This window comes from Colossoma macropomum, unplaced genomic scaffold (assembly GCF_904425465.1).
Source record: "Colossoma macropomum unplaced genomic scaffold, Colossoma_macropomum, whole genome shotgun sequence".
NCBI classification, from domain to species: domain Eukaryota; kingdom Metazoa; phylum Chordata; class Actinopteri; order Characiformes; family Serrasalmidae; genus Colossoma; species Colossoma macropomum.
In genome coordinates, this window is record NW_023494805.1 from 44,337,622 (window position 1) to 44,363,531 (window position 25,910).

Consider the following 25,910-nt stretch of genomic DNA (forward strand, 5'->3'; position numbering starts at 1 on the left):
TTCCTGGAGCACAGTGAGTTCAGTGGGATGTGGGGCGGGGGGGGGGCGGTGGGGGGGTACGAGGGGGGCACAAACTAACACAGAAGGACAGAGAAGCAGATAAACAGCTCACAGTGAGAGCCGGGCTAAAGTACACACTCAAAAAAGATAGTTCTTCAAGGGTTCTTTAGAGAAGAAAAGGTCCTATATAGCACCAAAAAGGGTTCTACTATTATTACAAGCTTAACCTTGTAACTGTAGAAGGACCCTTAGGTGCTAGGTTACACACTGTTACACGTAAGACTAAGTACACAATCAGAACTACATATAATATCCATTTCATATCTATATAACATCACCCCCCATAGTTTCAATATCAAATTTATCTAATTAATAAACAGAATCTCAGTTCAGTCTGTATGTGTGTTTAATAAGCAGAGAACGTCAGTCTGTATGATAATCACAGTATTTCACTCTGAACTGGCCGCTGTGCCGTCTGACATCAGCACTAATAACCTTCTAACGTCTGTGTTGTAGCTGTTAATTACACAACTTTTCTGAATATTGTGAAAACTAAAAACTCGTCTGATGTATGTTTAAATAAAGACCATAAGACACGTTTCAGTGGGTCTGTTATCTGAGCGCCGCTCTGTGTCTCCAAGCGCCACTCTGTGTGTTCGAGCACCGCTCGCCTGTGCGCCCGAGTGCCTCTTGCCTGTGCGTCTGGGCACTGCTCTGTTTGTCTGACCGCTTGTCTGTGTGTCTGAGCGCTGCTCTGTGTGTCTGAGCGCTGCTCTGTGTGTCTGACCGCTCGTCTGTGTCTGAGCGCTGCTCTGTGTGTCTGAGCGCTGCTCTGTGTGTCTGACTGCTTGTCTGTGTCTAACCGCTCGTCTGTGTCTGACCTCTGCTCTTTGTGTCTGAGTGCTCGTCTGTGTGTCTGAGCGCTGCTCTATTTGTCTGAGCACTCGTCTGTGTGTCTGAGCGCTGCTCTGTGTGTCTGAGCGCTGCTCTGTGTCTGAGCACTCGTATGTGTGTCTGAGCACTGCTCTGTTTGTCTGAGCGCTCGTCTGTGTGTCTGAGCGCTGCTCTGTTTGTCTGAGCGCTCGTCTGTGTGTCTGAGCGCTGCTCTGTGTGTCTGAGCGCTGCTCTGTGTCTGAGCACTCATATGTGTGTCTGAGCACTGCTCTGTTTGTCTGAGCGCTCGTCTGTGTGTCTGAGCGCTGCTCTGTTTGAGCGCTCGTCTGTATGTCTGAGCGCTGCTCTGTTTGAGCGCTCGTCTGTGTGTCTGAGCGCTCGTCTGTGTGTCTGAGCGCTGCTCTGTTTGAGTGCTCATCTGTGTGTCTGAGCGCTGCTCTGTGTGTCTGAGCGCTGCTCTGTTTGAGCGCTCGTCTGTGTGTCTGAGCGCTGCTCTGTGTGTCTGAGCGCTGCTCTGTTTGAGTGCTCGTCTGTGTGTCTGAGCGCTGCTCTGTGTGTCTGAGCGCTGCTCTGTTTGAGCGCTCGTCTGTGTGTCTGAGCGCTGCTCTGTGTGTCTGAGCGCTGCTCTGTTTGAGTGCTCGTCTGTGTGTCTGAGCGCTGCTCTGTTTGTCTGAGCGCTCGTCTGCGTGTCTGAGCGCTGCTCTATGTGTCTGAGCGCTCATATGTGAGTCTGACCGCTCGTCTATGTTTTTCTTTGTTTTCTGTTACTTAAAGCAAAATCTGACAAACATCAACCAGCGCCGCTCATTGGAAAAAAATCTGAATCAATTCCCTCATTAGTACTGTTGTTTTTATTGCTATTATTATTATTATTTTTATTATTATTATTAACCGAGAAAGTGATTGTTTGATCTTATATTTACTGCACTTTGTTTTTATTCTGTTTGTATTTTGGTTCAGATAAACCAGTTTAACTGTTTAACACTTAGATGATCTCAATCTGTAGTTCAGCACTGACCTTTGACCTTGTTACCTCTGTGTGTGTGTGTGTGTGTGTGCGTGTGTGTCAGTGGTGTTTATGGGCAGTGTAAAGTACCCCAGTGAGAACGGTTTTGATGCGTTCCTGAAGAAGCATGGGGGCAGTGATAACGCCTCCACCGACTGTGAGAGAACCATCTTCCAGTTCGACGTGCAGAGAAAACACTTCAGAGAGGCGCTCGACAGGTCAGCACATACCTTAATTATACAGTAATTACACACTTATTACGCACAATGGACTCATTGTTAATCAATAAAAACAACCAGGTCAGCTTATACATTATTTATACATTAATTATACATTAATTACACACTATGTTAATTATACACTAAATACACCCAGTATTAATCAATATACTCAGCTTACACACTAATTACACTTATTACAAATTAAGTATTCTATCAAATGAATAGATACTCAGCTTATACACTAATACATTATTTACACACTAATTAAACTTATTACATATTAATTAGTCATCAATAAAGACACCAGCTTAGCTTATGCACTGATAATACATTAGACACTGTTTATACATGAATTATAAACTCATTATTAAGTCATTAATAGCTAATGATCATTTCTGTTGCTGATGTGAAGTTCTGTAGAGTTTAAAACTGTTTGAATTTGCTGATCTGAGAATGTTGTTGTTGTTTATGGTGTTGTTGACATTGACATTGTTGTCGTCGTCGTCAGGTGGGCACAGTTCTTCATTTGTCCTCTGATGATTAAAGACGCTATCGAGCGCGAGGTGGAGGCGGTGGACAGCGGTGAGTCTGATAATTAATTAGATTTATTTACTGTTTAAATGACTCAAATCACTGTTTTCAGTAATAATCGAACCAGAAAAACGTATGAATTGATTGTAAAGAAAAATGCAGAAATGATAGATGTGTCCAGAATAATGAACAGAGCTTCTAATAAAACTAATATTCAGAGTGAAGCTAATAAAATAAATATGTAGATTGTTTGGTAATCCTGAAATGGTGATCAAACCTCGAGGCAGATAAATTGATAAATGGATAATTGCAGTATGTAGTTTCTGTTGTTTGTGATGAAAATGAATGTTTAGGCTGGTTTTGTCAGAGGTTTAGACCCAGACTTTTAGTCCTGATCTGAGGATCTTCAGCTGAATCCTGCAGTGTTGTATTGGAGCTGCTGCAGCGTTTTGTTTGATCTGTGTGTGTTTTAGAGTATCAGCTTGCTAAGCCGTCTGACTCTCACCGTAAGGAGATGCTGTTCGGCAGCCTGGCGAAGCCCAACCACCCCATGAGCAAGTTCTGCTGGGGTACGAAAACACTGACGTTCACTCTCTGTGTGCAGTTACTCTGACATCACTGCCGTAACAAAACCTGATCCTCTCGCCTGAACTGTAAACTACTGCAAATTCTTTTCTTCTAATGTCCCTTAAAAAAAAAAAAAGTTTTTTGTCCATTCATCTTTTGATGATCATGTAATATAAAGTGCAGCTGATATTTTCAAATAGTGTAGAAAAAGTTAATGAATAATAAAACGCTGGTGTTTTGAGGCTCTGTTATGATTCTAATCTGCTCCTTTTGACAGTCATATTCTGATCTGTGTGGAAATTCTGTCATTTTCTTATTAAAGTGTTTGTGCTGTGTTAGGAAATGCACAGACTCTGAAAACAGAGCCAAAGAAGAAGAAAATAAACGTCTATGAACGCCTGAGAGAGTTCTGGAAGAGGCATTACTCCGCCCACTACATGACCCTTGCTGTGCAGTCTAAAGGTGAGGTCAACTCACACTGAGGTAAACGCAGTGTAATTAACAGTGAGATACAAACAGTGAGATAGAGGCAGTGACAAACTACATGCAGTGAAATAGACAGTGAGGTAAACAGTAAGGGAAATTCATTGAGGCATCTGCAGGGAGGTGAATATTCTGATGTAACTACTAATTAATCTGTCATATTGACCCAAGAATAATACTCTCATTCTTCACTTTTATTGAAAACGTGAAATTGTCATTTCTGACTGATTTCCATGTACCAAACACCGCTGTCCATTTTCCGGCTGACCATTTATGTCCTGCTGTTTCTCCTTTAGAAAAGCTGGACACGCTGGAGCAGTGGGTCAGGGAGATCTTCAGTGAGGTGCCAAACAAGTGAGTATGTTAGCAGGTTTTCTCAAAGCAGTGCGTGATTATCACTATTTCCATTGTTATAATCGTTGTTCTGTGGTTCCAGTGGTCTTCCAAAACCAGATTTTTCTGACCTTCTGGACCCCTTTGACACGCCGGTCTTCAATAAACTCTACAGAGGTACTGTTCCACTGCAGGGTGAAGTAATGTTGTAATGTGAAGTAATGTCAGTAATGTTGTATTTGAGGGGGTTTATGTGCTTGTTTTCCTCTGCAGTGTCACTCTGAGTGTCACTTTGCTCTGCCCAACATAAAATACTGTTAAAAAAAAAAAAATGTTGCCATGACTGTTTATAACTGTGTATGCATTTGTGTTTGTTTGCTGCAGTGGTTCCAGTGCGGAAAGTGCATGCCCTGACAATCACCTGGGCACTGCCTCCTCAGGAAAAGCACTACAGGTGAGTTCAGCTGGAATCATCTTATCCTGGCCTTACCCCTGATCTTATCTTGGCCTTACCCCTGATCTTATCTTGGCCATACCCCTGATCTTATCTTGGCCTTACCCCTGATCTTATCTTGGCCTTACCCCTGATCTTATCTTGGTCTTACCCCTGATTTTATCTTGGCCTTACCCCTGATCTTATCTTGGCCTTACCCCTGATCTTATCTTGGCCATACCCCTGATCTTATCTTGGCCTTACCCCTGATCTTATCTTGGCCATACCCCTGATCTTATCTTGGCCTTACCCCTGATCTTATCTTGGTCTTACCCCTGATCTTATCTTGGCCTTACCCCTGATCTTATCTTGGCCTTACCCCTGATCTTATCTTGGCCTTACCCCTGATCTTATCTTGGCCATACCCCTGATCTTATCTTGGCCTTACCCCTGATCTTATCTTGGTCTTACCCCTGATCTTATCTTGGCCTTACCCCTGATCTTATCTTGGCCTTACCCCTGATCTTATCTTGGTCTTACCCCTGATTTTATCTTGGCCTTACCCCTGATTTTATCTTGGCCTTACCCCTGATCTTATCTTGGTCTTACCCCTGATCTTATCTTGGTCTTACCCCTGATCTTATCTTGGTCTTACCCCTGATCTTATCTTGGTCTTACCCCTGATTTTATCTTGGCCTTACCCCTGATCTTATCTTGGTCTTACCCCTGATCTTATCTTGGCCTTACCCCTGATCTTATCTTGGTCTTACCCCTGATTTTATCTTGGCCTTACCCCTGATCTTATCTTGGTCTTACCCCTGATTTTATCTTGGCCTTACCCCTGATTTTATCTTGGCCTTACCCCTGATCTTATCTTGGTCTTACCCCTGATTTTATCTTGGCCTTACCCCTGATCTTATCTTGGCCTTACCCCTGATCTTATCTTGGTCTTACCCCTGATTTTATCTTGGTCTTACCCCTGATTTTATCTTGGCCTTACCCCTGATCTTATCTTGGTCTTACCCCTGATCTTATCTTGGTCTTACCCCTGATCTTATCTTGGCCTTACCCCTGATCTTATCTTGGTCTTACCCCTGATTTTATCTTGGCCTTACCCCTGATCTTATCTTGGTCTTACCCCTGATCTTATCTTGGCCTTACCCCTGATCTTATCTTGGTCTTACCCCTGATTTTATCCTGGCCTTACCTTGATCTTATCCTGGCCTTACCCCTGATCTTATCTTGGCCTTACCCCTGATCTTATCTTGGTCTTACCCCTGATTTTATCTTGGCCTTACCCCTGATCTTATCTTGGCCTTACCCCTGATCTTATCTTGGCCTTACCCCTGATTTTATCTTGGCCTTACCTTGATCTTATCCTGGCCTTACCCCTGATCTTATCTTGGCCTTACCCCTGATTTTATCTTGGCCTTACCCCTGATCTTATCTTGGCCATACCCCTGATTTTATCCTGGCCTTACCTTGATCTTATCCTGGCCTTACCCCTGATTTTATCCTGGCCTTACCTTGATCTTATCCTGGCCTTACCCCTGATCTTATCTTGGCCTTACCCCTGATCTTATCTTGGCCTTACCCCTGATCTTATCTTGGCCATACCCCTGATTTTATCCTGGCCTTACCTTGATCTTATCCTGGCCTTACCCCTGATCTTATCTTGGCCTTACCCCTGATTTTATCTTGGCCTTACCCCTGATCTTATCTTGGCCTTACCCCTGATTTTATCCTGGCCTTACCTTGATCTTATCCTGGCCTTACCCCTGATCTTATCTTGGCCTTACCCCTGATTTTATCTTGGCCTTACCCCTGATCTTATCTTGGCCTTACCCCTGATCTTATCTTGGCCATACCCCTGATTTTATCCTGGCCTTACCTTGATCTTATCCTGGCCTTACCCCTGATCTTATCTTGGCCTTACCCCTGATTTTATCTTGGCCTTACCCCTGATCTTATCTTGGCCTTACCCCTGATTTTATCCTGGCCTTACCCTGATCTTATCCTGGCCTTACCCCTGATCTTATCTTGGTCTTACCCCTGATTTTATCTTGGCCCTACCCCTGATCTTGCCTTGGCCTTACCCCTGATCTTATCCTGGCCTTACCCTGGTCTTGCTTTGGCCTTACCTTGATCTTTTCCTGGCTTCTCCTGACTTTACCTTGGCCTTACTCTGACCATACCCTGGCTTTATCCTGATCTTATCTAGCCTTTGTCATTACTGTGACCTGATTCTGGCTTCATCCTTTTCCCTATCTTACCCTGACCTCAACTTAGGCTCCCTTACCTGACCTTACCTGTCTTCACTCTGTCCTTGCCATCACCTTACCTTCACCTTACCTGAGCTCCTCCCTAAAGTCACATATAGCTGTAAAATAATTGATTGATTTGTCCATAAATGTATATAAAGCATTCTCTGAAGATCTGTTTGTCATTAATGAAATTATTTAGGTCATCTAAAAACGTTCACAGGACAAATCAGTGTTCCTTTTGTGAGTAAGCTAAACTGAGGTGTGTGTGTGTGTGTGTGTGTGTGTGTGTGCGCGTTTAGGGTGAAGCCGCTGCACTACATCGCTTGGCTGATTGGTCATGAAGGAGCCGGCAGCATCCTGTCTCTTCTCAGGAAGAAGTATGTCTCGTTTATTCACTCGTATCATCACCTGGTGCAGGAACTCAGTAATGTGGACGTTAAGTATTGATTAGGAGATGCTGTTTTATTAAAACATGTTACAGCGTTATGCTGATGAAGAGTGTCTTTTTAATAGGAAGAGAATAAATCTAGAAGTGGTGAAGAATTTCTCTACAGACGAGCACAGTTGTCTGTTGTCTCACTCCATAGGACTGAGTAACTAGAGTTTGTCTGCTGTCTGTCTAGTTGGCTTTTGGAGAAGTAATGTAAATTTAATTGTTAAGAAAAGCTTATTGCGACCAGCTTTGCTAGTTATTTACAGAAACAAAGTGCTTCATAGCATCAAAGTGCTTATAAACCATCAGGAATAAAATCAAGAGTTGATTTATCAAATCAAATCAAATCAAATCAGATTTATTGTCACATCACAAGAGTACAGGGACACAGGTGAGTGAAAAACTTGAGTGCGAGTTCCACAAATTATGCAGAGAACAGTATTTACACATAGATAAACAAAACTATAGATAGGATAGAAGAATAGATAAAACCAATTTAACTAAAATATATACATATAATCTTACACAATAACTTAAAAATAATAATATTGCACCGAGACATATAATATTGCACTGGGAATGTAGAGTGAGTGTAATCAACTATATACTATATATAGTAATGGATATTACAATGCTATGTAGATGTGCAAATAATCACACTAGGTGTGGAGGTAGAAGATGGTACAGTAGGTGGCAGAGTATTTAGTAAAGTGCAAGGTACAGGAAGTTAAGTGGAAGCGCAGGGGGAGAGTATTGTCTTTGGATAGGTATTCAAAGTCCAGCTATGCAAGTAAAGTGCGGGAGTACAGTGGGTGCACGTACGTGTAATGGGAAGGGTTGGGCTGGGCAGAGCAGTGATTACTGGCTGTTCAATAGCCTGGTTGCATGGGGGAAGAAGCTGTCTTTGAGCCGACTGGTTCTGGCTTTTAAGCTTCTGAGCCTCCTACCACTCGGCAGCTGAGAGAACAGACAGTGACTAGGATGGGAGGGGTCCTTCATAATCCTTCTGGATTTCCTCAGGCAGCGACTGGTGTATAAATCCAATAGGTTAGGGAGCTGAACCCCGGTGATGGACTGTGCTGTCCGCACCACCCTCTGCAGAGATTTCCTCTCACGAACAGTACAGTTCCCGTACCAGGTGGTGATGCTGCCCGTCAGGATGCTTTCCACAGTGCAGGTGTAGAAGGTCTCTCTACACCTGTGGTGTATGTTATGTTATGGTGGTCACTTTAAGTTAAATCTGACCCTGTACTATATATGCCAGAGTAGTGTGTTTTGCTGATTTATTTATTTATGCATTGTTATTTATAGACTTATAATTCAGCATCATTACAGATTTAAAAACATATAATTAAAAACTGAATTTTTTATGTTAAGTAAAAGATGAAGATACAAGCTACAGTTCTCAAAAATTCATACTATATTAACATAATAACATCTAAAATAAGTAAAATTTTCATCTGTTTCTTTTCAAGAGTCTTGCATGCACATGTAAGGTATCAGTGATCTCTTGTATTTTTCAGTCCAGCCTGTATCTTCCTGTCTAAGGGGATGCAGACAGACGTGTTCAGGTCTTTAACAAGATCCAGACAGAGCTGTTTGCGTTTCTCAACAAGAGAGGGCATTTGAAGAAAATCACATGCTCTGTGATATGTTATGAGCCTGTTATGATTCTCTTTTCTGAAGGCATTCCTATCTTTTTGTTTTGAGCTCTGGTGAGCAGACTATACCAGGCAGGAGCTGCATATTCCTAAACAGTCTCCACTTAGACCTCAGAATCAGGAACACTGGATTTCTTAAGGTGGCGCAGGGAGAACAGCTTCCTGTTATCTGAAGTCGTTTTAGAGAAGCAGGAAGCAAAATATCAAAATAGCACGGGTTTTGTTTGTGGTCACTTGGGGTCATTGTGGTCATTGTGAGTGTCTGTGTGTAGGTGCTGGGCGGTGGCTCTGTTCGGAGGAAACAGTGAGACAGGTTTTGATCAGAACTCCACTTACTCCATCTTCAGCATCTCCATCACTCTGACTGACGAGGGCTTCCACAACTTCTACCAGGTCAGAGTCACAGCCTCAAACTGTAGGGATGAAGTTTATTTGAATGTTGCACAAACTACTGAACTGTAATGAAATAAATAGAAACTTTATTGAATAAAACAGAGCTTTATTTTGGAGAAATAATTTGCAGTTAAAACTGATATTTTGTATTTTGTAGCATATGACAAAATACCACACATCATACTAATAATGTTTAGTGATGGCATGTTATGATAATATTGGTGATGTTGTATTGTGGGATCTTAAGTGAATATTTGAACATTTTGATTTCCAGAGTCTGTATTATATTCTCTGTTATGAGCTGCAGTCAGGAGCTAATGAGAGGAGCTGAGGTCAGAGGTTAATGAGGTCAGAGGTTAATGAGGTCAGTGTAAGTGTTTATGGTAATGAAGGTTTGTTTGTAGTAATGAAGGTTGTTTATGTGTGCAGGTAGCTCACCTGGTGTTTCAGTACCTGAGGATGCTGCAGACGCTCGGCCCTCAGCAGAGGTACAGAACTTTTACCTAAACTTGCCCGTTTTCTCTCCAAACCGACTGTTTAATTCTGTTACACTGCAAGAAATACCGACATTAACGAATCTGCTCTTTTACTTTGTATTTTATTTAATAACTTTATTTATATTTAACAGATTCATCTTTTTGTGTATGTAAACTCTGTATGTATTGTAATAATAATCTTATCTGTTAAGATTTGTTTGGAAATTAAAGGGTTAAAAATTTTTAAATCCACAAGAGAAAATGATCCAATCTGTGGTATTCAGGTAGATTCAGCTGAGCTGCTCTCCCATTGGTCAGGACTTCAGGATCTGGACTGAAGGCCTTACACGATAGCTTGACCACCAACATAATTAGGAAGTGACAGAGAAATCAACCAATCACACTCTGATTCACAATTTAAAGAGAATAAACAACACTCTAGTCCTTCTAGAGGTTCTAGATACGTCACTGACTCTGAGTATGAGTCAAAGCAGGTTCTGGTTAGTTGTTATGAATGTTAAACAGTGGTGGCAGCTCTATGCAGGACTCTTTACTGAAAGAGTCCCAGTAAAACTAACACATACAAGCTCAGATATTTGATAACATCTGTTACAAACTTCAAGTAAAACAGATGGAATGACTTTTACAAGCTTCAAATGTCTGTATTTAATCTAGAACAGCCAGAAAATGTTCCTGTGAATCATCGTTAGCTTAGTACTGTTAGAAATCCCAGCAGAAATCAACATCATTATAGATTTTATTTTCATTTTTTGACAGTGTTTTGACAATTAAGGTCTGAACTGAAAGCTGAGCTCTAGTAAGTCATGGTTCTCCTCTGAGGTTAGGATGTTCTACACACGTCGACCTGCACCTGTATTACAGTCTGATGGCCTGTTTTGTTATTTGAGTGCAGAATCTATGAGGAAATCCAGAAGATTGAGGCGAATGAGTTCCACTATCAGGAGCAGGTGAGATTAGCTTGGCCACATTAGCATTAGTGCAGTGTGTGAGAGATGATGACTGATGTGATGCTGTGTTTGTCCTGCAGACGGATCCAATCGAGTACGTGGAGGACGTGTGTGAGAACATGCAGCTTTTCCCTAAAGAAGACTTCCTGACTGGAGATCAGCTCATGTTCGAGTTTAAACCTGAGGTACAAACACTCTGAAGATGATCCTGAAGATATTAACAAACATAGTAATACATAATTTAGTAATACATTTTATTTGTGGTGTAGGTTACGACATTAACTTAGCTGGCTAGCATTACTTAAACAGTGAGCTCTGCTTAGATTATCAATCAGATGTTGATTCCTAAAAACCTTAATTATACAACAAAAAACACTCAACTTGATCTATAACAGTACCATTATCAATGAATAACTGACTCTAAATGTAGGTATTGTGATATAAACTGAGTCTGTTCTACAGTTTCTCATTAGGCTGAATGAATAACCGACTCTAAATGTAGGTATTGTGATATAAACTGTATTCAGGAATGTGTACAGATGTGAAACATCTGTAGACTGATGTGCTGTGATGTTTGTCAGGTGATCTCTGCGGCTCTGAACCTGTTAACTCCTGATAAAGCGAATCTGCTGCTTCTCTCTCCGGAGCACGAGGGAAAGTGTCCGTTAAAGGAGAAGTGGTTCGGAACCCAGTACAGAGTCGAGGGTGAGAGGACGCTCTGATCCGCTGGAGCCGCTGAATCAGCACTTCACCAAAACACTTCCAGTTTTATCAGTTTTTATCTTTTAATTGATTTACACACAAAAGATAATCTGAGATTCCACACAGAGCAAAGATCCAAACTTAACTCATTAACCTGCAGGCATTAATCGCTCATTAAGAGCAAGAATGCTTATCATTTATTCAGTAGCTACTATTAAAAATAAATGTTATTATTGAGATTTTATAATTCAAGTTTTTAAAACATTGAAAGTATTAATTTTTTATTTATTACATTGTTTCTAATATTAGATGTTTAATTAATGCACTGTTACTGGCTCTCATTAGAAATATTTACATCTTACACTGATTCTGATTATTATTTTAATTTTTAATGTTTCTCGTTTGTACAGTGTTGTATTTTGACACTTTAACGTAGATAAAAAGTCTCAGCAGTTCCTAAATGAGTTGAGGAGCTGGAGTGTTTGTTAAACGTGTCTGAGAGCCGACAGTCACAGAGACTTTGTGCTGCAGATGTTGAGCCGGAGTGGCAGCAGCGCTGGACAGGAGCTCTCGATCTGAACCCTCAGCTCCACCTCCCGGAGGAGAACCAGTTCATCGGTGAGTTCATCAGTCTTTAAACCCTCAAACACCTCCTTCACCCCTTCACCTCCTTCATCTGCTTCAGCTCCTTCACCTCCCTCATCTCCTTCACCTCCTTCACCCCTTTACCTCCTTCACCTCCTTCACTTTCTTCACCTCCTTCACCTCCTTTACCCCTTTCTTGTCTTTACCTCTTTCACCTCCTTCATCTGCTTCACCTCATTTACCTTTTTCACCTCCTTCGTCACTTTCATTTTCTTTATCTGCTTTACCCCTCTCCTGTCTTCACCTCCTACACCTCCTGTAGCGCTGTGCTCATTGTTTTATCTCTTCTCTCTAAAGCTACGGATTTTACCCTGAAGACCTCAGACTGTCCCGACACTGATTATCCGGTCAGGATCTCCAGCAGTGACCGAGGCTGCCTGTGGTACAAAAAGGACAACAAGTTCAAAATTCCTAAAGGTACAGAAACGTCCTGCAGCTGCAGACAGTGTCTCAGTGATGGAGTCACTGAGGCTGTGAAACTCTGCCTTGTTAACTCTGCACTGTAGCAGCAGCTTTAACAGACCCAGACAACAGACTCTACAGTCGTACGCTAAAGCTCTGACACACTGATCCGATTTCATGTGTTTGCTGATGTTCTGAGTGTGAATAAGTTACACATCGTCTACAGAGACTCGCTACTGCACACTTAATACACAATTACTGTTTACTGAATTTAACATATTAGGGAAAAAATCACTTTTGCACAGGCCACATTTTATGTTTATTTTTCTCTGCTAATATGTAAATTTCAGTATGTAAACAGTCTGTATTAAATCTCAGTGCACAAACTTTTGCATACGACTGTATATTTAAGATCCACTGGGGTCAGTTTAAAATCTCTGTAACTGAACTGCTGAAATCAAACTGTGAAGGTTTTAGATTACAGTGAACCTCGTCTCGCAGTCGGAGCTCATTCGGCCGTACAGAGTCGCACTGATACGATCAGCCGATATTAAAGTTCCTCAGAAATCACAGGTCATGCTGATCATTCAGTTAATGGAGTTAATATTAATTATCTGATAAAATATTAAGTTTTGAGGTTATTTATGAGTGGCTTGTTTTTTATTTACATTATTTAAGACTATTTGAGTTCAGTAAATCTGTCAGTGTGAACGCCAACAGAACCAGAACTGAAATACAACAGCATCATTTTCTGCTTTGGTTTTTAACAAGAGAACCGAACTACAGATATAAACACTCTAAATCCCTCGTTTATCTCTCTCTCTCTCCCCCAGCGTACATACGGTTCCACCTCATCTCTCCTGAGATCCAGAAATCTCCTAAAAAGTAAGACAGAAACGCTCCGAATGTGTCTTCAGTGAGTGGATCAGATCTGAGATTAGCATAATTCTCTCTCTCTCTCTCTCTTTCGCTCTTTCATTCTCTCTTTCTGTTCTCTGTTCTCTCTCTGTCTCTTTCTTTCTTTCTTTCTTTCTTGCTTTTTCTTTCTCTCTCCCTCTCTCTTTCTCTCTCTTTCTATTCTCTGTTCTCTCAATCTCTTTCTCTGTTCTCTCAATCTCTCTCTTTCTCTCTCTCTGTTCTCTCTGTCTCTGTCTCTCATCCTCTCTCTTTCTCTCTCTCTTTCTCTCTTTCCTGTTCTCTCTCTCTCTTTCTCCCTCTCATTCTCTCTTTCTCTGTTCTGTTTTCTCTCTCTCTCTCTCTCTCTCTCTCTCTCTCTCTCTCTCTCTCTCTCTCTCTCTCTCTTTCTATTCTCTGTTCTCTCAATCTCTCTCTTTCTCTCTCTGTTCTCTCTGTCTGTCTCTCATCCTCTCTCTCTCTTTCTCTCTTTCTCTGTTCTCTCTCTCTTTCTATCTCTCTGTTCTGTCTCCCTCTCTGTCTCTCTCTCTCTCTCTGTCTCTCTCTCTCTCTCTCTCTCTCTCTCTGTTGTGTCTCTCTCTTTCTCTCTCTCTGTTCTCTCTGTCTGTCTCTCATCCTCTCTCTCTCTTTCTCTGTTCTCTCTCTCTTTCTATCTCTCTGTTCTGTCTCCCTCTCTGTCTCCCTCTCCCTCTCCCCCCTCTCTCTCTCTCTCTCTGTTGTGTCTCTCTCTCTCTCTCTCTCTCTCTCTGTTGTGTCTCTCTCTCTCTCTCTCTCTCTCTCTGTTGTCTCTCTCTCTCTCTCTCTCTCTGTTGTGTGTGTCTCTCTCTCTCTCTCTGTTGTGTCTCTCTCTCTCTCTCTGTTGTGTCTCTCTCTTTCTCTCTCTCTCTGTTGTGTCTCTCTCTTTCTCTCTCTCTCTGTTCTCTGTTCTCTTTCTCTGTCTCTCTCTCTGTATCAGTCTGGTGCTGTTTGACCTGTTTGTGAATATTCTGGTCCATAACGTTGCTGAGCCGGCATACGAGGCTGACGTTGCTCAGTTGGAGTATAAGCTGGTGGCAGGAGAACACGGCCTGGTCATTAAAGTCAAAGGATTCAACCATAAACTGCCTGTGAGTAATCTCAGCATTTCATATCATTCAGGGTCAGTAAATACTCAGCCCCCACTCAGTGTCCGCTCAGCCCCCACTTAGTTTCTGCTCAGCCCCCACTCAGTGTCCACTCAGTGTTCACTCAACACTCACTCAACCCCCACTCAGCCCCCACTCAGCCCCCACTCAGCCCTCATCCAACCCCCACTCAGCCCCCACTATGCCCCCACTAAGCCCTCACTCAACCTCCACTCAGCCCCCATCCAAACCCCACTCAACCCCCACTCAGCCCCCACTCAGCCCCCACTAAGCCTTCACTCAACCTCCTCTCAGCCCCCACTAAGCCCTCATCCAAACCCCACTCAGCCCCCACTAAACCCTCACTCAACACTCACTCAACCCCCACTCAGCCCCCACTCAGCCCTCATCCAACCCCCACTCAACCCCCACTCAACCCCCACTATGCCCCCACTAAGCCCTCACTCAACTTCCACTCAGCCCCCATCCAAACCCCACTCAACCCCCACTCAGCCCCCACTCAGCCCCCACTAAACCCTCACTCAACCTCCACTCAACCCCCACTAAGCCCTCACTGAGGGTTTTCTGTGGGTTTGCTAAGCTGTAGATTTTGAACGTGTTTTTATTTTCTCTCTGAACAGCTGCTGTTTAACCTGATTGTGGATCATCTGGCCGATTTCTCCACCGCGCCGGACGTGTTTGCCATGTTCGCTGAGCAGCTGAAAAAGACTTACTTCAACATCCTGATCAAACCAGAGAAACTGGGCAAGTGAGTCGGACTCCATTATTACAGCATTATATTAGTCTTTTTAATTTATTATTAAGAACATAACTAATATTTAATACTTAATATTAATTAATATCTCATTATTTATCATCTAACTGAAAGATAGCAGATAATCTAGTGTATAAGAAGAGTGTAACATTGCTGTCAGAACAAACCCTCCCCTCTCCCTCGAGCGTCTGTCCAGCATGGTCGGCTGAAGGTGCTGAAGGTTTCACTTCAAAAGACGTTTAATGCTGTAATTGAACGAGAGCGACTCGAGCGACTCAGAGCGACTCAGAGCGACTCAGAGCGAAGGGTCAAACTAGGAGAACGAGTTAATGTTAAACAATTAGTGCCGTTAGTAATTTTTCATGTTAGCACATTAACGTGCCTCATGTGCTGATGTATCTCCTGCAGGGACGTCCGGCTGCTGATCCTTGAGCATGCGCGCTGGTCCATGATCCAGAAGTACCAGGCTGTGGTGGACGGGCTGAGTGTGGACGAGCTGATGGAGTTTGTGAGCAGTTATAAGCGGGAGCTGTTTGCTGAGGGTCTTGTTCAGGGAAACTTCACCAGCGCGGTGAGGAGCCGCACACACTCACGTCTTCAGAGCTGCTTTAAAGAGACAGTTTAGCCAAAAACATCATGTGTACATGCCCACCAGCCCCCACCCTCTCATCAAAATGATATCACCACTTTTCAAATATTAACATTATTCTAGATATTAAGTTTTCTGTAACATCACTCTGAATGTTATTTTAGCTGAATTTTGTTTTGGATATTAATTTCCTTATCATTTTATTCTGGACATTAACTTTATGCAGAATTCATTTTGGTATTATTTTGAGGTAATATTTCAGTTTTCAGTGCACTTAATGTAGGAATTTGTCACTGAAAGCACTTTAAGTGTAAAAGAGCTTTAAAGAGCTGCCGTTTGTTGTCCATTTGCAGGAGTCTGTGCAGTTTCTGCAGTATGTCACAGAGTAAGAGTCTGATTTATTTATACGTACAGACTTATTTCAGAGTGTGGTCTGTGCAGCGTGTTACAGTGTGTGTGTGTGTGTGTGTGTGTGTGTTTTGCAGTAAGCTGCAGTTCCAGAAGCTGTCAGTAGAGGTCCCTGTTCTGTTTAGAGTGGTGGAGCTGCCGCAGAAACATCATCTGTGTAAAGTTAAATCCCTCAATAAAGGAGACGCCAATTCAGAGGTTACAGTTTATTACCAGGTAACAACTTTACACTTTAATGCGCAAACGTTATTAATGTGTGGAGGGGTAAAGGGGTAGAGGGGTAAAGGGGTTAACCCCCCTGTATCTCTTAAGCCCCGAATCCTATATTTTGTTATTATTAAGTAATAATAAAATAAAAAAGATGCCGCCTCACATTGCAGTTTTACCAAATAACAGCTTCACACTTTTAATATGCAAACGTTATTAATGTGTAGAGGGGTAAAGGGTTAAAGGGGTAGAGGGGTTAACTCCCCTTACATCTCTTAAGCCCCTTAAGCCTTTATTTTGTTATTATTAAATAATAATTAAGGAGACGCCGCCTCACGTTACAGTTCATTACCAGGTAACAAGAGCCCTTTAAACTCCAAACTGCTTTTAACTGTGTATTAGTTTATATTTGGAGTATGTGTGTTTCTGTTTTCTGCTAATAAATAGATAAATAAATGTTAATTATTAATTGCTTTAATCAAACCCTTCAGTGTGATTGTTATTGTGTTTTATTCTCTGCAGTCTGGACCGAAGAACCTGCGTGAACACACACTGATGGAGCTGCTGGTGGTGAGTGAGACATTGACTCTTAACTCCTTTAACCCCTCTAACCTATAACCTCTCTACCCCTTAATTCCTCTACCTCTCAACCCTTCTACTCCATAATCCCTCTGCTGCTCTACCCCTGAACTTTTCTATCCTTTAATTGTTCTGTCCAGTGGCCATTAAACCCTTTACTCACTGCCCCGTGTTAGAGGAGCTGTGCTGACTCTCGCTGACGCACTGATGTGAGTGAGGTGTGTGTTTGTGTCTTAGATGCACATGGAGGAGCCCTGCTTTGACTTCCTGAGGACCAAAGAGACGTTGGGGTGAGTCTGAGTGCAGAAACGTTCGGCTCCTGTTCACGACTTTCACAGTGATATAATCATCTTGTGTCGTTTCTCTGTAGGTATCATGTGTATCCCACCTGCAGAAACACCTCTGGGGTCCTAGGGTTCTCCGTCACTGTGGAGACGCAGGCCACCAAGTTCAAGTGAGTCTACCGTCGATTGGCAGGGTGTCCACTTCTCACTGACATCCAAAATGACCAATCAGAGAGGTCTGTTTTAATGCAACAAAAACAAACTCATAAACTGGTACACCTGTTAGCAAATGTGAGGATTTCAGAATCAGAATCAGAAATGTATAAAGTATGTATCAAAACGTATAAAATGATAATAATAATAATAATAATAATAATAATAATGATAGCAACACTTTTTTGTCTGGTAATTTTGAGACGGTCCCTTTAACTCAGCAGTTACAGACTGTGAGAAGCGGAATCTCTGAACATCATAAAGTGCAGTTCAGTAAAAGGTGATCATTTTGTCTTTGATGTTTGGCCACTGAACTGTTTTTAATGTAATAATAAAGATCAGATTTCTGATGAACTTCACTGTCTGACGCTGCTTCTCTCAGCCTTGTCTGACCTCTTCTTCTCTGAGGCTGTTTCTGCTGATGACGCAGAGCCGAGTTGTGGTTCTATACCTGTGTTTTTCGGTCTGAATCCGGACTCCGTGTCTGAGGATGTTCTAAATGTCCACTGTAGCACGTGGTTCTGTAGGTCTGATATCCGCCTGCGCACCGAGCGCATGTTTACAGAATAACCTCATCTACATTAGTCCAGTAACTGTGATTGTAATGTAGATGATCACATCACCAACATGTGGCGGTGAGTTTTCTCTGTCGCTGGGGCTGTTACCAGCGTCACCGGGTGCAGGTCTCCTCCAGACTGTAACTGTAACTGTGTGTGCAGTACGGAACTGGTGGAGCTGAAGATCGAGGAGTTCCTGCAGAGCTTTGGGGAGAAGATGTCCAGCCTGAGTGACGAGGCATTCAGGAGCCAGGTGACCGCTCTGGTGAAGTTGAAGGGCTGTGAGGACACTCACCTCGGAGAGGAGGTCGACCGCAACTGGACTGAGGTTCTCACACAGCAGTACGTCTTCAACAGGCTGAGCCGAGAGGTCAGACACTCCACACGCCTCACTCCACGCTCTGCACTCCACGATTCTCACGCCACACGCTTCAATCCACGCTCTTCACTCCACACGCTTCACTCCACACGCTTCACTCCACACGCCTCACTCCACACTCTTCACTGCACACGCTTCGCTCCACACGCCTCACTCCACGCTCTTCACTCCACGTGCCTCACTCCATGCTCTTCACTCCACACGCTCTTCACTCCACACGCCTCACTCTCTTCTCCAACAGATTTAACAGAATTAAAACGTTGTGCTTTTGATTTTATCATCGTGTAGTGATTTTATCAGGTTTGATATCAGCTGTTCAATTATCTGATTTCCTGCTAAAAGGTTAGAGGTGAACTGAGTTATGACGTATCGTTAGCTGAGGTGACGGATCATTAGCATGTATAACTTTTCTTGTTGTAGGTTTAGAGCCTCGTCGTGTCCTGTGGGTTTAACGGTGTGCAGGAACAGTGAGATGCTGCAGGTCCACCTCAGTGTCCTGTGGCCTAAAGTGTAGTCTGATGGGGAAGTTCTTGTTTTTTGGGGTTTGGGGGGGATTTAAAATTTTTTTGTGAATAACATCTCTAATATTTGTGTATGAAATAACTGGGAATAAATAAGTCTAGTTAACTGTCTTAGTTAAAAACAGGTTTGTGCTGTTGTGAATGAATGGCTAGACTTCTTCTCTCTTGTTTAAACAATAAAAAGGGATACAGCACCACTTAGTGTGCTGAAGTAGCAACTGTCCAAAGCCTGTACTACTAAAACAGGGTTGAGGAACAGAATCATCATTTTATCAAAAACAACCGAAATAGGTGTTGCTGATATTGAAAATATGCTCCATTAAGGTAGATTGATTTATCAGGCCTGTGTGTGTGTGTGTGTGTGTGTGTGTGTGTGTGTGTGTGTGTGTTACTGATGTGTGTGTGTGTGTGGATGCGTGTGTGTGGGTGTGTGTGTGTTACTGATGTGTGTGTTACTGATGTGGGTGTGTGTGTGTGTGCTACTGGTGTGTGTGTGTGTGTGTGTGTGTTACTGATGTGGGTGTGTTACTGATGTGTGTGTGTGTGGGTGTGTTACTGATGTGTGTGTGTGTGTGTGTGGGGGGGGTGTGTTACTGATGTGTGTGTGTGTGGATGCCTGTGTGTGGGTGTGTGTGTGTTACTGATGTGTGTGTTACTGGTGTGTGTGTGTTACTGATGTGTGTGTTACTGGTGTGTGTGTTACTGATGTGTGTGGGTGTGTTACTGGTGTGTGTGTGTTACTGATGTGTGTGGGTGTGTTACTGGTGTGTGTGTGTGTTACTGATGTGAGTGTGTTACTGATGCATGTGTGTGTGTGTGTGTGTGTGTTACTGATGTGTGTGTGTGTGTTACTGATGTGTGTGGGTGTGTTACTGGTGTGTGTGTTACTGGTGTGTGTGTGTTACTGATGTGTGTGTTACTGGTGTGTGTGTTACTGATGTGTGTGGGTGTGTTACTGGTGTGTGTGTGTTACTGATGTGTGTGGGTGTGTTACTGGTGTGTGTGTTACTGGTGTGTGTGTGTTACTGATGTGTGTGTGTGTGTTACTGATGTGTGTGTTACTGGTGTGTGTGTGTTACTGATGTGTGTGTTACTGATGTGTGTGTTACTGGTGTGTGTGTTACTGATGTGTGTGGGTGTGTTACTGGTGTGTGTGTGTTACTGATGTGTGTGGGTGTGTTACTGGTGTGTGTGTGTGTGTGTGTTACTGATGTGAGTGTGTTACTGATGCATGTGTGTGTGTGTGTGTGTGTTACTGATGTGTGTGGGTGTGTTACTGGTGTGTGTGTGTGTGTGTGTTACTGATGTGGGTGTGTGTGTGTTACTGATGTGTGTGTGTGTGGGTGTGTGTGTTACTGATGTGTGTGTGTGTGGGTGTGTTACTGATGTGTGTGGGTGTGTTACTGGTGTGTGTGTGTGTGTGTTACTGATGTGGGTATGTTACTGATGTGTGTGTGTGTGTGTGTGTGTGTGTGTGTGTGTGTGTGTGTGGGTGTGGATGCGTGCGTGTGTGTTACTGATGTGGGTGTTACTGGTGTGTGTGTGTGGGTGTGTGTTACTGATGTGTGTGTGTGTGTGGGTGTGTGTTACTGATATGTGTGTTACTGATGCGTGTGTGTGTGTGTGGGGGTGTGTTACTGATGTGTGTGTTACTGATGTGTGTGTGTGTGTTACTGATGTGTGTGTTACTGATGTGTGTGTGTGTGTGTGTGTGTTACTGATGTGTGTGTGTGTGTGTGTGTGTGTGTGTTACTGATGTGTGTGTTACTGATGTGTGTGTGTTACTGATGTGTGTGTGTGTGTGTGTGTTACTGATGTGTGTGTGTGTGTGTGTGTGTGTTACTGATGTGTGTGTTACTGATGTGTGTGTGTGTTACTGATGTGTGTGTTACTGATGTGTGTTACTGATGTGTGTGTGTGTGTTACTGATGTGTGTGTGTGTGTTACTGATGTGTGTGTTACTGATGTGTGTGTGTGTGTGTGTGTGTGTGTTACTGATGTGTGTGTGTGTGTGTTACTGATGTGGGTGTGTGTGTGTTACTGATGTGTGTTACTGATGTGTGTGTGTGTGTGTTACTGATGTGTGTGTTACTGATGTGTGTGTGTGTGTGTGTGTGTTACTGATGTGTGTGTGTGTGTGTGTGTGTGTGTGTGTGTGTGTGTGTGTTACTGGTGTGTGTGTTACTGGTGTGTGTGTTACTGGTGTGTGTGTGTGTTATGTGTGTGTGTTAATAATCTGTGTGTTACTGATGTGTGTGTGTGTGTGTGTTACTGATGTGTGTGTTACTGATGTGTGTGTGTGTGTGTGTGTGTGTGTGTGTGTGTGTTACTGATGTGTGTGTGTGTGTGTGTGTGTGTGTGTGTGTGTGTTACTGATGTGTGTGTGTGTGTGTGTGTGTGTTACTGATGTGTGTGTTACTGGTGTGTGTGTTACTGGTGTGTGTGTGTGTGTGTGTTATGTGTGTGTGTGTGTTACTGATGTGTGTGTGTGTGTGTGTGTGTGTTATGTGTGTGTGTGTGTGTTACTGATGTGGGTATGTTACTGATGTGTGTGTGTGTGTGTGTGTGTGTGTGTGTGTTACTGATGTGTATGTGTGTGTGTGTGTGTTACTGATGTGGGTATGTTACTGATGTGTGTGTGTGTGTGTGTGTTACTGGTGTGTGTGGGTGTGTGTGTGTGTGTGTTATGTGTGTGTTACTGATGTGGGTATGTTACTGATGTGTGTGTGTGTGTGTGTGTGTGTGTGTGTGTGTTACTGATGTGTATGTGTGTGTGTGTTACTGATGTGGGTATGTTACTGATGTGTGTGTGTGTGTGTGTGTGTGTGTGTGTGCGTGTGTGTTACTGATGTGTGTGTTACTGGTGTGTGTGTGTGTGTGTTACTGATGTGTATGTGTGTGTGGGTGTGTGTTACTGATATGTGTGTTACTGATGCGTGTGTGTGTGTGTGTGTGGGGGTGTGTGTGTTGATGTGTGTGTTACTGATGTGTGTGTGCGTGTGTGCGTTACTGATGTGTGTGTTACTGATGTGTGTGTGTTACTGATGTGTGTGTGTGTTACTCATGTGTGTGTTACTGATGTGTGTGTGTGTGTGTGTGTGTGTTACTGATGTGTGTGTTACTGATGTGTGTGTGTTACTGATGTGTGTGTGTGTTACTCATGTGTGTGTTACTGATGTGTGTGTGTGTGTGTGTGTGTTACTGATGTGTGTGTTACTGATGTGTGTGTGTGTTACTCATGTGTGTGTTACTGATGTGTGTGTGTGTGTGTGTGTGTTACTGATGTGTGTGTGTGTGTGTTACTGATGTGTGTGTTACTGATGTGTGTGTGTTACTGATGTGTGTGTGTGTGTGTGTGTTACTGATGTGTGTGTGTGTGTGTGTGTGTGTGTGTTACTGATGTGTGTGTTACTGGTGTGTGTGTGTTACTGATGTGTGTGTGTGTTACTGATGTGTGTGTTACTGATGTGTGTGTTACTGATGCGTGTGTGTGTGTGTGTGTTACTGATGTGGGTGTGTGTGTGTGTGTGTGTGTTACTGATGTGTGTGTGTGTGTGTGTGTGTTACTGATGTGTGTGTTACTGATGTGTGTGTGTTACTGATGTGTGTGTGTGTGTGTGTGTTACTGATGTGTGTGTGTGTGTGTGTGTGTGTGTGTTACTGATGTGTGTGTTACTGATGTGTGTGTGTGTTACTGATGTGTGTGTTACTGATGTGTGTTACTGATGTGTGTGTGTGTGTTACTGATGTGTGTGTGTGTGTTACTGATGTGTGTGTTACTGATGTGTGTGTGTGTGTGTGTGTGTGTTACTGATGTGTGTGTGTGTGTGTTACTGATGTGGGTGTGTGTGTGTTACTGATGTGTGTTACTGATGTGTGTGTGTGTGTGTTACTGATGTGTGTTACTGATGTGTGTGTGTGTGTGTGTGTGTGTTACTGATGTGTGTGTGTGTGTGTGTGTGTGTTACTGATGTGTGTGTTACTGGTGTGTGTGTTACTGGTGTGTGTGTGTGTGTGTGTGTGTTATGTGTGTGTGTTAATAATCTGTGTGTTACTGATGTGTGTGTGTGTGTGTGTTACTGATGTGTGTGTTACTGATGTGTGTGTGTGTGTGTGTGTGTGTGTGTTACTGATGTGTGTGTGTGTGTGTGTGTGTGTGTGTGTGTGTGTTACTGATGTGTGTGTTACTGGTGTGTGTGTTACTGGTGTGTGTGTGTGTGTGTGTTACTGATGTGTGTGTGTGTGTGTGTGTGTTATGTGTGTGTGTGTGTGTGTTACTGATGTGGGTATGTTACTGATGTGTGTGTGTGTGTGTGTGTGTGTGTGTGTGTGTTACTGATGTGTATGTGTGTGTGTGTGTGTTACTGATGTGGGTATGTTACTGATGTGTGTGTGTGTGTGTGTGTGTGTGTGTTACTGGTGTGTGTGGGTGTGTGTGTGTGTGTGTTATGTGTGTGTGTGTGTTACTGATGTGGGTATGTTACTGATGTGTGTGTGTGTGTGTGTGTGTGTGTTACTGATGTGTATGTGTGTGTGTGTTACTGATGTGGGTATGTTACTCATGTGTGTGTGTGTGTTACTGATGTGTGTGTTACTGATGTGTGTGTGTGTGTTACTGATGTGTGTGTTACTGATGTGTGTGTGTGTGTTACTGATGTGTGTGTTACTGATGTGTGTGTGTGTGTTACTGATGTGTGTGTGTTACTGATGTGTGTTACTGATGTGTGTGGGTGTGTGTGTGTTACTGATGTGTGTGTGTGTGTGTGTGTTACTGATGTGTGTGTTACTGATGTGTGTGTGTGTGTGTGTGTGTTACTGATGTGTGTGTGCGTGTGTGTTACTGATGTGTGTGTTACTGGTGTGTGTGTGTGTGTTACTGATGTGTATGTGTGTGTGGGTGTGTGTTACTGATATGTGTGTTACTGATGCGTGTGTGTGTGTGTGTGTGGGGGTGTGTGTGTTGATGTGTGTGTTACTGATGTGTGTGTGCGTGTGTGCGTTACTGATGTGTGTGTTACTGATGTGTGTGTGTTACTGATGTGTGTGTGTGTTACTCATGTGTGTGTTACTGATGTGTGTGTGTGTGTGTGTGTGTGTTACTGATGTGTGTGTGTTACTGATGTGTGTGTGTGTTACTCATGTGTGTGTTACTGATGTGTGTGTGTGTGTGTGTTACTGATGTGTGTGTTACTGATGTGTGTGTGTGTTACTCATGTGTGTGTTACTGATGTGTGTGTGTGTGTGTGTGTTACTGATGTGTGTGTGTGTGTGTTACTGATGTGTGTGTTACTGATGTGTGTGTTACTGATGTGTGTGTGTTACTGATGTGTGTGTGTGTGTGTGTGTGTTACTGATGTGTGTGTGTGTGTGTGTGTGTTACTGATGTGTGTGTTACTGGTGTGTGTGTGTTACTGATGTGTGCGTGTGTGTGGGGCTGTGTGTGTTACTGATGTGTGTGTTACTGATGCGTGTATGTGTGTGTGTGTGTTACTGATGTGGGTGTGTGTGTGTTACTATGTGTGTGTGTGTGTTACTGATGTGTGTTACTGATGTGTGTGTGTGTGTTACTGATGTGTGTGTTACTTATGTGTGTGTTACTGATGTGTGTGTGTGTTACTGTTGTGTGTGTTACTAATCTGTGTGTTACTGATGTGTGTGTGTGTGTGTGTGTGTGTGTGTGTGTTACTGATGTGTGTGTTACTGATGTGTGTGTTACTGATGTGTGTGTGTGTGTTACTGATGTGTGTGTTACTGGTGTGTGTGTTAGTGATGTGTGTGTGTGTGTGTTACTGATGTGTGTGTGTGTGTGGGTGTGTGTTACTGATGTGTGTGTGTGTGTGGGTGTGTGTGTGTGTTACTGATGTGTGTGTTACTGATGTGTGTGTGTGTGTGTGTGTGTTACTGATGTGTGTGTTACTGATGTGTGTGTGTGTGTGGGTGTGTGTGTGTTACTGATGTGTGTGTGTGTGTTACTGATGTGTGTGTTACTGATGTGTGTGTGTGTTACTGATGTGTGTGTTACTGATGTGTGTGTTACTGATGTGTGTGTGTGTGGGGGGGTGTGTGTGTTACTGATGTGTGTTACTGATGCGTGTGGGTGTGTGTGTGTGTGTGTTACTGATGTGTGTGTTACTGATGTGTGAGTTACTGATGTGTGTCTGTTACTGATGTGTGTGTGTGTTACTGATGTGTGTGTTACTGATGTGTGTGTGTGTGTTACTGATGTGTGTGTTACTGATGTGTGTGTGTGTGTTACTGATGTGTGTGTGTTACTGATGTGTGTTACTGATGTGTGTGGGTGTGTGTGTGTTACTGATGTGTGTGTGTGTGTGTGTTACTGATGTGTGTGTTACTGATGTGTGTGTGTGTGTGTGTGTGTTACTGATGTGTGTGTGTGTGTGTGTTACTGATGTGTGTGTTACTGATGTGTGTGTTACAGATGTGTGTGTGTGTGGGGTGTGTGTGTTACTGATGTGTGTGTGTGTGTGGGTGTGTGTTACTGATGTGTGTGTGTGTGTGGGTGTGTGTGTGTTACTGATGCGTGTGGGTGTGTGTGTGTGTGTTACTGATGTGTGTGTGTGTGATACTGATGTGTGTGTTACTGATGTGTGTGTGACTGATGTGTGTGTGTGTGTTACTGATGTGTGACTGATGTGTGTGTGTGTGTTACTGATGTGTGTGTGTGTGTGGGTGTGTGTGTGTTACTGATGTGTGTGTGTGTGTTACTGATGTGTGGGTGTGTGTGTGTTACTGATGCGTGTGGGTGTGTGTGTGTGTGTGTTACTGATGTGTGTGTTACTGATGTGTGTCTGTTACTGATGTGTGTGTTACTGATGTGTGTGTTACTGATGTGGGTGTGTGATACTGATGTGTGTGTTACTGATGTGTGTGTTACTGATGTGGGTGTGTGTGTTACTGATGTGTGTGTTACTGATGTGTGTGTGTGTGTGTGTTACTGATGTGTGTGT

The 25,910-nt window shown here is 43.1% G+C and overlaps 1 protein-coding gene across 1 annotated transcript in view; it reads left to right on the forward strand.

Annotated features, from left to right (window-relative positions):
- The window catches only part of nrd1a (nardilysin a (N-arginine dibasic convertase)), a 35,786-nt gene that overhangs the window by 5,250 nt on the left and 4,626 nt on the right, over positions 1 to 25,910 (forward strand). Inside the window, exons 4-29 of the mRNA XM_036596497.1 lie at positions 1 to 13; positions 1,965 to 2,118; positions 2,630 to 2,703; positions 3,126 to 3,221; positions 3,559 to 3,681; positions 3,999 to 4,056; positions 4,139 to 4,212; positions 4,420 to 4,489; positions 7,032 to 7,109; positions 9,099 to 9,219; positions 9,649 to 9,707; positions 10,609 to 10,663; positions 10,744 to 10,848; positions 11,245 to 11,368; positions 11,897 to 11,983; positions 12,308 to 12,427; positions 13,246 to 13,297; positions 14,283 to 14,433; positions 15,072 to 15,199; positions 15,614 to 15,776; positions 16,148 to 16,179; positions 16,280 to 16,418; positions 16,932 to 16,979; positions 17,226 to 17,278; positions 17,359 to 17,442; positions 18,205 to 18,412. The exon at positions 1 to 13 is cut by the window's left edge and continues 69 nt beyond it. Of these exons, the coding sequence (XP_036452390.1) occupies positions 1 to 13; positions 1,965 to 2,118; positions 2,630 to 2,703; positions 3,126 to 3,221; positions 3,559 to 3,681; positions 3,999 to 4,056; positions 4,139 to 4,212; positions 4,420 to 4,489; positions 7,032 to 7,109; positions 9,099 to 9,219; positions 9,649 to 9,707; positions 10,609 to 10,663; positions 10,744 to 10,848; positions 11,245 to 11,368; positions 11,897 to 11,983; positions 12,308 to 12,427; positions 13,246 to 13,297; positions 14,283 to 14,433; positions 15,072 to 15,199; positions 15,614 to 15,776; positions 16,148 to 16,179; positions 16,280 to 16,418; positions 16,932 to 16,979; positions 17,226 to 17,278; positions 17,359 to 17,442; positions 18,205 to 18,412 (2,469 nt within the window). The remainder of the gene's footprint in view (positions 14 to 1,964; positions 2,119 to 2,629; positions 2,704 to 3,125; positions 3,222 to 3,558; positions 3,682 to 3,998; positions 4,057 to 4,138; positions 4,213 to 4,419; positions 4,490 to 7,031; positions 7,110 to 9,098; positions 9,220 to 9,648; positions 9,708 to 10,608; positions 10,664 to 10,743; positions 10,849 to 11,244; positions 11,369 to 11,896; positions 11,984 to 12,307; positions 12,428 to 13,245; positions 13,298 to 14,282; positions 14,434 to 15,071; positions 15,200 to 15,613; positions 15,777 to 16,147; positions 16,180 to 16,279; positions 16,419 to 16,931; positions 16,980 to 17,225; positions 17,279 to 17,358; positions 17,443 to 18,204; positions 18,413 to 25,910) is intronic.